The sequence below is a fragment of the Primulina tabacum genome, chromosome 11 (genome assembly GCF_025594145.1).
Source record: "Primulina tabacum isolate GXHZ01 chromosome 11, ASM2559414v2, whole genome shotgun sequence".
In the NCBI taxonomy this organism is placed as follows: domain Eukaryota; kingdom Viridiplantae; phylum Streptophyta; class Magnoliopsida; order Lamiales; family Gesneriaceae; genus Primulina; species Primulina tabacum.
In genome coordinates this window covers 37,417,813-37,430,380 of record NC_134560.1, presented here as the reverse complement: position 1 = coordinate 37,430,380, position 12,568 = coordinate 37,417,813, and the positions used below count along the sequence as shown (strand labels likewise).

The window sequence follows — 12,568 nt, the reverse complement described above, 5'->3', positions numbered from 1 at the left end:
GACGGTCTCGCGAGTCGTATTTTGTGATACGGATCTCTTATTTGGGTCATCCATGAAAAAATATTATTTTTTATGCTAAGAGTATTACTTTTTATTGTGAATATCGGTAGGGTTGATCGTCTCACGAATAAAGATTCGTGAGATCGTCTCACAAGAGACCTACTCATATATATTCCATCACAAAAAATTAATTAATTACTAATTACCACATCAAAATCTTTTTTATGTAAGAAAAATCAGCTAAATAGAATATTCGTACGCCCTAGACGAGATTAATGAACAAATGTTTAGATTCAAGAATTCATTTATTAAATTAGATTAATAATTATAATTCATTTATTAAATATAATAAAAAATAAAAAATAAATAATCCCATAAGAAGACATTGCTACGAACTTTCCAATGCTTTGCATACAAAGGCCCAATAAACAAACAAATCTCTGGTCCGGAATATAATATAAAGCCCATATTTGTTGGACCAAAAAACTTCAAAGCCCAATAGTTCTGGAGAAGACTAGCTAACAACAAACGGTTACCAAGGGCAATGGCGCGCCTGAGAAAATTAACGGAAACTGGAAGGACAAATTCGTCAATTTGCAGATTAACCAAATCCTTCTCCCGCCATTAAGTTGGTTAATAAAAACCCCTCACTCGATCGTTTACTCTCACTTTCACACTCCACAGATTCAATGGATCTGCGATTCCTTCTCCTGCTTCTGATCATCTCCGCCGCCGCCGCAACGGAAACCAACGGCAGCAGCACCTCCACTTCACCCCCTCCGTCAGCCGCCGCATTCCAGCCGAACGCCCACCCATTCAATCCAGCTCTCATCTCCACCATTCTGTCTACTCTCGGATTCCAGGAGTTATCTACTGCAGCCGTCGCCGCTAACCTCTCCACCACCACTCCGATAACCATGTTCGCTCCCTCCGCAGCCTCGCTCCTCACATGTCCTTCGTGCTCGCTTCCTCTACTACTGCAGGAGCTCTCTCTCCCAGGTCTCTATCCCTTGCATTTCCTGCAAACACTAATATTCGGCACCAAAATCGAAACCTTAGCCCCCAACCGCTGCCTCACCGTCACGAACAATGACAAGGATAAGGTTTTCGTGAACGGAGTGGAGATCTCGCATCCTGATCTCTTCAATAATGGTCTGGTCGTCATTCATGGTCTCCAGGGATTTGTCTCGCATCTCTCTCCTGTCTCGTGCGACGTCGAGCGCATGTCGTCACTGTCCTTCCCTACTCAGTCTCTCTCATCACGGATCGTTCCGTCTCCGTCGCTCTCTATCATGCGCCTGATGTTGAAGGACGCTGTCCTCCGCCTTCGAGCCACAGGATACAGCATCGCCTCCCTCGCAATACGTGTGAAGTTTGTGCACCTCTCGGAGTTGAAATCGATTACGATTTTTGCACTCGACGATGTCTCCATCTTCTCCGGCGAAGGAACCTCCTACTTGTATAACTTCAGGTATCATGTGGTTCCAAACAGACGACTGACTGGGGCGGAGCTGGTGAGCTTGCCTACAACCACGGTATTGCCGACTATGGACGTTGGAAACAACCTGGTGGTAACCACCGCCGGCAGAGGTGGTTCCCTGGCGCCGATGAGGATCAACTACGTGAAGATTAAAACGATTGACCTGATGCACAATAGCAGGATCGTGATCCATGGTATCTCTGCGGCGTTTCCGCATATGCATACTCCTTATCAACCGTACGATCAGAAGGGTGCGAGCTTCCCGCAGATCGAACAGTCCAACTGTGACGACACTGACGGAGAACGTGGAATGTGCTTGGTGGAAGCTGCGGTGCCAGCTGGCATGCAGTCAACTGTTGGTACTGAAGGTCATCATGTTTCTGAATTTTAGCTTTGACAACTGTATAGAATTTGAGAGTAAATGGAATGTCTGTAACTGCTGGGTAATTGCACAGAATAATAATAAGGTACGTTTCCATCACAAATTACTTTTATTTCTTCCTCTCACCAGAATTTTTTTTAACGATGATCTTCAAGAGAACGAAAATATTCCTTTCCTGTTCGTTGCAGCTTCTCATACGATATCGCATCCGTATTAATTTTCTACGTAGTCTGTATTAACTGTTTTAAAAATATTATGTTGATTGTCGTCGATTGGAGCCAAGTCAAGCGTATTTTCCCGCAAGATTGAGCTGAGAATGATCCGTGAAGATTTAAAGGTTCTGTTAGTAATTCACAACAACATTTGTAGGTGCTGCATTTTCTGTTCATTCCTCTCTGTTTTTCTGTTCAGAGACTACGTACAATGCTGCACGTTAAGTGCTATTTAAGGATGAAGAAATTAGGACTACCAAATATTCAATATTCAAATCCTGGTTACAAAATCACAAACAGGCCGCAGAATTGTTAACTGAAACTCTTTCGAAAATAACTTCCCCGTAAATGTTAAAATGTCATCAGATTTCAAATCCCATCTACGTCTGTTTGAAACAAATAGTCTTCGTTGTCTGATTCCTCATGGAAAAGAGTTATTGATGGCTCGACAATCTTTTCGATATGTTCGATCTCATGTGATGATCTTTGGCGCTGAAAGATTATGCTTTACTACTTATCATTCACAAGCTCGGTTTGCATGCATGAAGAATCATAAAAGGCATTACTAATAATAATTTAATGGCCACTGTATAAAAAAAATTATAATTTAATGTCAAATGTTTCAGTGTAGCAAATCAGTACCCTATCTTACAAGAACTAACCTTCTTCAAGATATAAATGAAATAATGAAATCCATCTCCGAATGTCCTCCATTCAAAAGACCACGTAAATGTGGGAGCATTAAAGAAAGGACGCCTGAACCGAGGCTAAAAACAAAGAATAAAAGTTTCATTCAAATAATTGTAATGTTGGGAAATAGTGGGAGTCTTGAGTTATTTACTTAATTCTCTACCTGGCCAAATGTGATGGAAATGAAAATTCAGTTGGGTTTCAGAACTATGATGAACACCTTGGAGCATTGTCATTACCTTCTCTTTTTGTTAGAGGTTCTGGGTTCCATGGATCACCCGAATCAACAAACAATACATCCTATGCAACCAAAAATTAAAATTAATACAGGTTCAGAAAAAAATTAAAAATAAGATATAAAAAACACTCTCATAAAAACTCCCCTAAAAATAAAATATTTAGAGGCTAGGCATATGAATGAGATGATCTAGAGCTGATAAAATAAGATATTTTACAGTTTGATTCTACATGTTTCGCTTATCACATACATCTCATGAACCAAACTACCCCTCCCTTATAATCTTCTTTATAGTGTAAAATGAACTGTTGATAAGAAAAGGAGGATGGAGATGCTTTTATCGATAGGATCCTGAAAAAACATATCGATACCGATATCGGAAATTCGGTATACCAAATTTTTGATATGAAAAAAGTTCATACCGGATACCGTACCGACATCGAAAATTTTAGCGATATACCGGAAAAATGTCGGTATACCGGTATACCGACAAGTCCGACATTTTTTCAATATATCGAACTTAAATTTTAAAAATAATAATAATAATAAAAAATTATTTTCGGTATTTCGGTAATTCCGTACCGAAACCGATACCGAAAATTTCAACCGTACCGAAATTTTCGGTATATCGATTTTTTCGGTAATTTCTATATCTTTTCGGTACCCTGCTTGGGTCGAAAATATGCAAGAAATGAATCCAAAATCAAGAAATCAGCACACCTTTAAAGCCCTTTGAAGATAATCGTTGCTTCATCTTCTCCGCAGCGACTGGAGACAAATCAATGCAGGTCAGCTCAGTAATTCCATCTCTGTACAGTTCTTCACACAGCTGAGAATACCCACAACCTACCTCCAGTATCTATTTTATCAAACATTAAATCGTTTCTTTTTCCAGGAATAAGCTAGTGATATTAAAAAAAAACGAGAGATTCACCGAAGCATTGGGCTCAATTTCTCGAAGAATAAGATCCCGGAAATGAGAATAGTCTTTGAACCACTCGTAATGCTCTTCGTCAGCGAATCTATGGTCCCTAAACTTCAATCTTTTATTCAAAGACAACAAGAATACTCAGTTAAGAACAAATATTTAATTAAAACAATTCTTAAGAAGATACATGGAATTTCGCAGCTGGCCTGTAATGGCGGTCGAGGTAGGGGGAAACAGTGGCCGGAACGACGTCGTGTTTTTCAGGCTTCGACGCATCCGTCTTTCTTCGTCGAGGGAATTTCCAAATGTTATCAATGGCCCAATCCGATTTCTCAAACGAGCCCATTAAGAATTGAAGGTATTGATCGGCCCATAACCACGCAACTGGTATACGAAATTATTTATTAAGATTATAGCGATACCCTATATAGTAAATCACAAATTAAAAGTCTCGCGTATCTATATTCATTAAACGCGTCGACTAGCTATTTATATATTCAGAACAAAAAATAATATTTTAAATATAAAAAATAATAATTTTTTATAGATCAGATATGAGATATGTCTCATAAAATAAATTGATGAGATAATGTTATAATAGTTTTTATGGTAATGAATATCATCTATAGTAGAATATTTAGTTGTATTTTTTTTATATATATAAAAAAAAGAATATTTTAGTGTGTCCCAAATTCTCAGTCCAGAAAGGAACACAAGAGTCGGCTACTTAACTGCGTTTTACTTAACATCAAAAGAACAAATTAATTAATCAAAATTTCTGGCCAGGTTGTCCAGTCTGCAAACAACAGCAGTAATAATTAATTTTGGAAGTCTACCAACAATGCCAAACTTAGCCTTCAATTTTGGCAACCTGTATCTTCTTCATGACTTTAATAAATTATTATATTATATTTTTAGCCTGTTTTATTTGACTCGAAACCCATAAGGCCGCGTTTGGTTCAGATGATTAATCAGGATATATTATTTTATCTTACCTAGACAGCTGTTTGGTACGCGTGATTATTTAACCAAGTCAATCCCTCCTATGAATGATTATGTTATATTAGGTAGGTTAAAATAATACCTCCTCACCCCCTAGGATTATTTATCCAACTCTTAATACCTCCTATTTTTCCAATTTTACCCTTCTCTTATATTCAAACTCACCACCACTTCCCGCCACCGACCGCCGCCGGTCGACCGCCGACGTACCGCCTGCCGTCCGCCGCCGCCACTGTTGTCGTCGCCGTCGCCGCGAAGGAGAAGGGCAATTTTGTCTTTTCATCAAAAAATTCAAAATTATCCTACACTTAAAAATCTTACCAAACATAATATTATTTTACATCATATATTACAATCCTACCACAATCATTTTCTTTATCATTTACATACTAATAATTAGTTTATCATATCCTTCCAACCAAACGCAGCCTAAGGCCGCGTTTGGTTCGGATGATTAGCCGGGATATATTATTTTATCCTACCTAGTCAGCTGTTTGGTACGCGTGATTATTTAACCAAGTCAATCCCTCCTATGAATGATTATGTTATATTAGGTAGGTTAAAATAATACCTCCTCACCCCCTAGGATTATTTATCCAACTCTTAATACCTCCTATTTTTCCAATTTTACCCTTCTCTTATATTCAAACTCACCACCACTTCCCGCCACCGACCGCCGCCGCCGCCACGATCGCCGTCGGCCGACCACCGACGTACCGCCGGCCGAGCCCCGGCCGACAGTCGTCGCCGACTATTTCCGGCCGGCCGTTTCTGGCCGCCGCCTCCCGCCTGCCGTTTCCGGCCGCCGTCCGCCGCCGCCACTGTTGCCGTCGCCGTCGCCGTCGTCGTCGCCGCCGCCACCGCGAAGGGGAAGGGCAATTTTGTCTTTTCATCAAAAAATTCAAAATTATCCTACATTTAAAAATCTTATCAAACATAATATTATTTTACACCATATATTACAATCCTACCACAATCATTTTTTTTATCATTTACATACTAATAATTAGTTTATCATATCTTTCCAACCAAATGCAGACTAAATGTATTAAGTATAAATGTATTAAGTATATTGATGTGGCCCATATATACACATTAGTGTATTAGCTATTTATGGTTGGGACTAGACTGGGCATGTTTAGCCTAAAACCATGGGCTTAAGAGCACCCACCATGGGGTGTCTCTTCATTGCGAGAGAGCATTATAATGCCCACTCACGAGAGAGAGGTGAGCGTTCAAATGTTTGAACGTTCTTCTCTCATTTTTTTTCTTTTACAATTGGCGTGTGCGCGTGGGGTGGGCCTCACGTATTTTGGATTAAGTTTTTTTATTTTTATTTTTTTTCTTTTTCACGTGGACCCCACGCGTAGTTGAAAATGAATTTTTTTATTTTTTAAATTTTTCCTTTTTCTTAACGGTTGAAAATAAATTGTGCTCACGTCTTGTTTAAATTCTTCTTCTGTCGTAGTATTTTTTCGAACATCTACTTTATTTAATAAATATATTTAAAAAAATTAATATTATTTTATTAAAAAGTAAGATTATTTTAAAAATTAGAATAATTATTTAAATAATGTAAAACATATTTATTTAATATGAAAAAAATTTAAGATGATTGAGTGGACTGTGAGACCCATAAATAATGAGTTTTAATGTTAAAAAGAATGTAGGTAAAAAAGATATGTTGTTATAATGAGTTTGTGGCAATGAACCCACGATTTTTGATTAGTTGATGGATGTTATTGCGGATGCTCTAACACATAATAAAAAAAATTAATATATGAACTCACGTGATGAGTTTGTACAATCTATTTTTATCAATAATTTAATTTATATCAAAACAGAAGTAATATTATAATTTTATAAAGTAATGAAAGTCATATTGCAATTTCAGTTGATTATATTTATATAAGATCATATCATAATCGTAAAAATTAATGAATGATTAAACTGCAATTTGAATTGATTAAGCTAAAAAACGAAAGGAAAAAAACAAAATAGATCGTTACATCAAATATTTATCTCTACTGTGCTTAAACTTGAAAATAATAATATATTACAATTAAAGAATTCATATTGTATATGCAAAAAAAAAACGATAATTCCAAAACTTAGATATTCGAGGTGGTGGTTATATTTATTTGGATGTGAAATTGAAAAAATATATGATAGTGTATAGAAAATTAAATAAAATATGGAGAAAGATTTAATTAATTTTTAATATATCATGCCTTAAAAAAGTAAGAAGAATATTAATTGAATTTTTTTCAAAACAAACTTCATCGACCTACTAAGAGTTAAATTTTTTAAGTATTATATTTTAATTAATACTATAAATATATGAGAGTAGTAAAAATGATAGAAACATGATATTGATGACAGCTGTAATTTATACTGAATTTTAACATTTTTTTATTTCTCCAAAGTTTATAAAATCAAATATCGATTTTAACAACATCCACTTACATATCAAGAGAAGACATGTACCTACACAGATATTTATATCACAACATAAAACACCAAATCATTGAGTTGTTTGAAACACAAAGAATCAAATACAAATTTCACAGGATAGTTAATTATTATTATTTTTTTTTGGTCATGAGACAATCTCACAAATCTATATTCGTGATACGGGTCGATCCAATTCATATTTGCAATGAAAAATAATATGTTTGACGTAATAATAATATTTTTTAAGTTAGACCAAGTCTGAAATCTGTATCACAAAATTGACATGTGAAACCGTCTCATAAGTGTTTTTATGTTTTTTATATCAGCATATATAACTACACATACACATATATACACATAAATATAAATGTTTTCATACCATTACAAAAAGTTGGACAATAACACATTCCTCCATGCCTCTGCTAGCCAAAATATAAGCCGTTTCGAGTAGATTTCCAACACGATACTGGTTATAGCACGGTCTATGCTAATTGCAGCAATTCCTCGCGCTTTATCTCAAAAATTTTAGCCAGAACATCTTCAACAGCCTAGACAAAAATAATGCCCACGGAAAATAGATCAGCTGCAGCCCACAATCTTTCAAAATTCCCGATAGTTAAGCAGACTTAGGTTACCTTATCGGGTGTCGATGCACCAGAGGTAACACCTATTGTGATAGGACCATCTGGTAGCCAGTTCTCTTTCTCGACCAACTCACCATGCTGTCAAATGCACCTTAAAAAGTTAGAAATAAACGAATATGTGATGATCGTGATCTAAATTAAGACACATCGATAAAAAAATATAACCCGTTGTGCATTTTGTCATGGGTTTAGGCTTTGATTAAACCTCAAGTTATTTCTCTCACTAAATTCGAGCATAAAACATCAAAGAATGTCTGTGCACCAAATATATGATAACAAGATAAAATGGTCAGTAGAAGCGTACATTTAACTTGTAACTTATTTCGTTTCCGGGACCTATCCTTTTCACGCTGTCAATCCAGTAAGACGGGATTCCACGTTCCTCTGCAATTTCTTGTAGATGCGAAGTGTTGCTAGAGTTCCAACCACCAACGACTAGAATAAGATCCAACTGCTCATCAACCAGTTTGAACATGGCATCTTGCCGCTCCTAATTAAAACAACGGTTAAATGTGAGACAAGATATACCGAACTGAATGGTTATGGACAATCACAAGCATTTTGTACTGCGTCTTATACGAAATACACACACATTCATAAATCAAGTCACCAAGATAGAGTCGCTAGATACAAAAATTCATGTTCTTCAAAATCATATCAAGGACAAAAAGTAGGTATGATATAATTAGAAAAGGGAGATAAAGAATTTACTTGAGTTGCATCGCAAATAGTATTGAAACTTATGAAATGGTCCTTCAGATTTTCCACTCCAAACTTGCGCATCACGGTTCTCTCGGCTAATTTTCCTGTAGGATAAAGGACAAACATCAATTCACATGCCGTGTAATATAGATGTGTTTGAGAAACTATGACCCCGGTTTGTAACTAACCAATCTCCTCTGTTTCACCCTTCAACATCGTTGTTTGATTAGCAACACCAACTTTTACGAGGTCTATGTCTGGATCAAAACCCTTGGACACAGCATATTTAAATTTCTGCAAAGGAAACAATCGCTTCAAATCTGAACATTGAAAATAAAGTTCGACTTCAGGAGCATAAGATGCTGAGCTTACCTCGAGAAATGCATCCTTGGATGAGGAGGATCCATCAAGCTCACCATTCAAAATATAATCACATACATATGTTGCCTGTGATCATTACAGAATTTCTAATGTCATAACCACGTGTAAACTACCTCTACACCAATCTTTTTCTTTATTTAAAACATCAGTGGTCGATCAAAAAACAACATATTTAAAATTAAGCACAAAATTAAGTTTACCTCTGCCATATTCTTTACAATGACATACTTTCCAGCAAAAGAAGCAGTTGCAATAGTCTCTTCGTGAGAGTATTTACCGTGGATAATTGATGTATACTCTCCCTTCTTGTGCTTTTCGACCGAAGTCCAAACCTTTAAAAAACAAAAATTTAGAACTAGGGATTGAGATACAGAGTTTGTTTTCGGATAGAACATATAAAAAGATAATAAATTGAAAAAAATATCTTATAGTAAAAAATACCTTTGACACCCATGGGCAAGTGGTATCCACTATTTGCACATTTTTTTCACTCAAAACCATCATCTCATCTACAGCAGCTCCAAAAGCAGGAAGAACAACAACATCCTCCTCATTAACAACATCGAATTGTTTCTTTCCATTGTCGACAGGAATATTTTTCACATCCAACTCTTCAAGCTTCTGGTGATAGAAAGTCAAATAGTCAGATTACAGATTATTATAAATAAATTTTCCAAAAACAAATTAGTTCATAGGAGGTGACCCAAAAATAATTCAACTCATGTGTAAGCCAAGAATCAGGGAATATACTCTGGAATCTGGATTTAAATTTAAGGACACCCGTGTAACTCGGCCGAGCACTAGGCAGCATAAGCTAGCTAAGCTCAGACTAACTTAATGAAATAGATGGACTTTGCATAACAAGGATTTTGAATCCGTGTTTCAAATTTGGTACCATGTAAGCATCAAATTTCAAAAAACCAGAGTACAGGAGATGTGATCCAGCAATTATAATTTTTCCCTTTGACAGTTACTGAGTTTTATTTCTTTCTACAGATGATTTGACATTTGGGAAAAAAAAAAGGAGAGCATACCCTTAATATTTTAAGACCAATGTCACATATTACAACCCATCAAACACAAACAAGAATCTTGAACGATTCAAGCACCCAAAAATATTCCTCGAGATTTACTTTGTTGGTTAAACGTGAATGCCAATTTTGCCTTTAAGCAATCTCGAAGGAAAAAATCATAACCAGTAAATGATTGCTTTTTCCTAGAAATCGAAGGGAAAAATAATTATTCATAAAAGTTGGTCTTAAGAAGTGAACCAATTTGGGAATATTTCCTTTCAATCATTCATCCATATCAAATGACACAAAATTTTGTACCAATATCCATTCTGCAATTAAGAATTCAAGAAAAATAAACCTGATTAACAGTGGGGTTGTGAATAATTTCGTTAGTGATCCAGATCTTCTCGTTGGGGAACTGCTTTCTAGCTTCGTACGCAATCTGTACAGCTCGCTCAACTCCCCAGCAAAATCCATAGGCTTCTGCAAGCTTCACGGTAACATTCCCCCAGGTGTACTGGTACCCATTCTCCCTCAATTTTTTTATGGTGTCGCCTGAAATACTCCAAAAGCATAAATAAGTTCGAAATCTAGGTAAATTAACCAATGGAGCTGAAGCGAATCAGAAAAACAATAAATTAAAAAAAAAAAAAAACAATTCCTGCCATCTTTCATCAGAAACAGTAAGAGCATCCTTAACGCAAAACAAAGGAAATTTCAACGCGACATACTGGTATATTCTTGACCCATTCGCTCGAGAGTCTCCTCTTTATGCCCAAAACCCTTGCGATTGTAATTCTTGCTCCTAGTCAAGTTGTGGCGGAAAACCTTCGCATCAAACTCCGATTCCACTGAGGCGGAAGACGACGGAGCAGCTTCCCCGGCAGCTGTGCACCGGAAGAATGCCGGCTTACTTTGCCGGAATATCCTGGTATCCGGCGAGAATAGGTCGGCACAAGAGGAGATACGAGAGAACTGCATAGAGATCGCCATGGTGAGGAGGATGCAGTTGGCTCAGCGCGCACGTTAGTGAGAAGGCTAAAAATGTGCTGAATTATCGGGTTGGTGTGCAGTGTGCCTTTGGCGCAATATAGCTCTGGCTGCGCTCGTGACCCTCGATTGGCTTTTACTTATACTTGTGTTGTTTGGATAGCGTATTCAATTTGGCGCTGTCCTATTTTGAAGATTCAGTATTGCACCATATCTGATGCTCATATTTTTCCCCTCGTTTGGTTTATTATAATTATAATTATTTATTTAAATCGACAGCGGCGACCCACACGATAAAAAAAAAGTGTTTTTAAAAGACAAATAAGGAAAAATGAATTATAATATAGCGTTAATTATTATATGGGGTATATATATATATATAGCTATCATCGATATCATAGAAACTCTGGAAAAACGTCTCATATGTCAATTTTGTGATACAGATCTCCGACTCGACATAACTCACGAAAAAGAGTAGGTCTCTTGTGATACGATCTCACGAATCTTTATCTGTGAGACGGGTCAACCCTACCGATATTCACAATAAAAAGTAATACTCTTAGCATAAAAAGTAATAATTTTTCATGAATGACCTAAATAAGATATATATATCTTAAAATACGATCCGTGAAACCGTCTCACACAAGTTTTTGTCCACGAAAAAATATTGTTTTTTGTGTCAAAATATTATTTTTTATTGTAATTATGGATCGGGTCGATCCGTGTAGAGTCACTCGTCACTCGATAGATTTATCTTGACATTGAATATGAGTCATCTCTCAAACTCAATACTTTGATATCGACCTAATAAAAAAAAGTTGTTTATTTTTAATTAAGAATTTGAGCGTTATATTTCTTTTTAGATAAATATATATATTTAATTTATAATATGTGTGTTGATCCTCCGATTGCACGGGCGTGTTGGCTCTAGTCTTTTAGTCAATTGCCTAAATATATGGAAAATAAATGTATTCGTACTATAATATGTTGAATTATTTCAGCCACCGAACTCGAGCAATAATTTCTAGAGCCAATTAATGTTAAATAAATAGGATGGTCAAGGTCAGTGATTTCGGCGTCCAGGAGACAAAAACCTTGTGTGAAACAATCTCATGGATCGTATTTGTGAGACAGATCTCTTATTTGGGTCATCTATGAAAAATATTACATTTTATGCTAAAAATATTACTTTTTATTATGAATATAGGTAGGATTGACCGGTCTCACAGATAAAAATTTGTGAGACCGTCTCACAAGAGACCTACTGCACCCAATAAAGTGAGCAGAGACGGAGCCAAGGTGGTGGGGGTGCAGTCGTGCCCTCAATTTTTTATTTTTATAGATTAGAGCGTTAGATACAATTTTCACTCGTCTCCCTGAATTTTTAATCCCTAACTTTATTTTTCTGGTTCCGTCTTAAATAGATTGAATAAAGAAACGATATCCCTACTA

General features: G+C 36.3%; 3 protein-coding genes across 3 annotated transcripts; 1 reads left to right on the top strand and 2 right to left on the bottom strand.

The window, feature by feature from the left end:
* Positions 1 to 385: 385 nt before the first annotated feature.
* Positions 386 to 2,166, top strand: LOC142518113 (fasciclin-like arabinogalactan protein 21). Its single transcript, XM_075620796.1, has one exon. It carries the CDS (start codon positions 690 to 692, stop codon positions 1,869 to 1,871), a length of 1,182 nt encoding a protein of 393 aa, XP_075476911.1. The 5' UTR covers positions 386 to 689; the 3' UTR covers positions 1,872 to 2,166.
* Positions 2,167 to 2,640: 474 nt separating this feature from the next.
* LOC142518114 (uncharacterized) lies at positions 2,641 to 4,304 on the bottom strand. The gene is made up of 5 exons (XM_075620797.1): positions 4,137 to 4,304; positions 3,937 to 4,045; positions 3,723 to 3,861; positions 3,004 to 3,064; positions 2,641 to 2,841 (listed from the first exon to the last, which is right to left on the bottom strand). The coding sequence occupies exons 1-4, from the start codon at positions 4,274 to 4,276 to the stop codon at positions 3,048 to 3,050; spliced, it is 405 nt and encodes a 134-aa protein (XP_075476912.1). The 5' UTR covers positions 4,277 to 4,304; the 3' UTR covers positions 2,641 to 2,841; positions 3,004 to 3,047.
* Positions 4,305 to 7,645: 3,341 nt separating this feature from the next.
* On the bottom strand, positions 7,646 to 11,243 carry LOC142518112 (4-hydroxy-3-methylbut-2-enyl diphosphate reductase, chloroplastic-like). Its single transcript, XM_075620795.1, has 10 exons — positions 10,858 to 11,243; positions 10,485 to 10,681; positions 9,555 to 9,734; positions 9,314 to 9,445; positions 9,105 to 9,179; positions 8,921 to 9,026; positions 8,742 to 8,836; positions 8,335 to 8,520; positions 8,022 to 8,108; positions 7,646 to 7,934 (listed from the first exon to the last, which is right to left on the bottom strand). Exons 1-10 carry the CDS (start codon positions 11,117 to 11,119, stop codon positions 7,869 to 7,871), a joined length of 1,386 nt encoding a protein of 461 aa, XP_075476910.1. The 5' UTR covers positions 11,120 to 11,243; the 3' UTR covers positions 7,646 to 7,868.
* Positions 11,244 to 12,568: the final 1,325 nt, after the last annotated feature.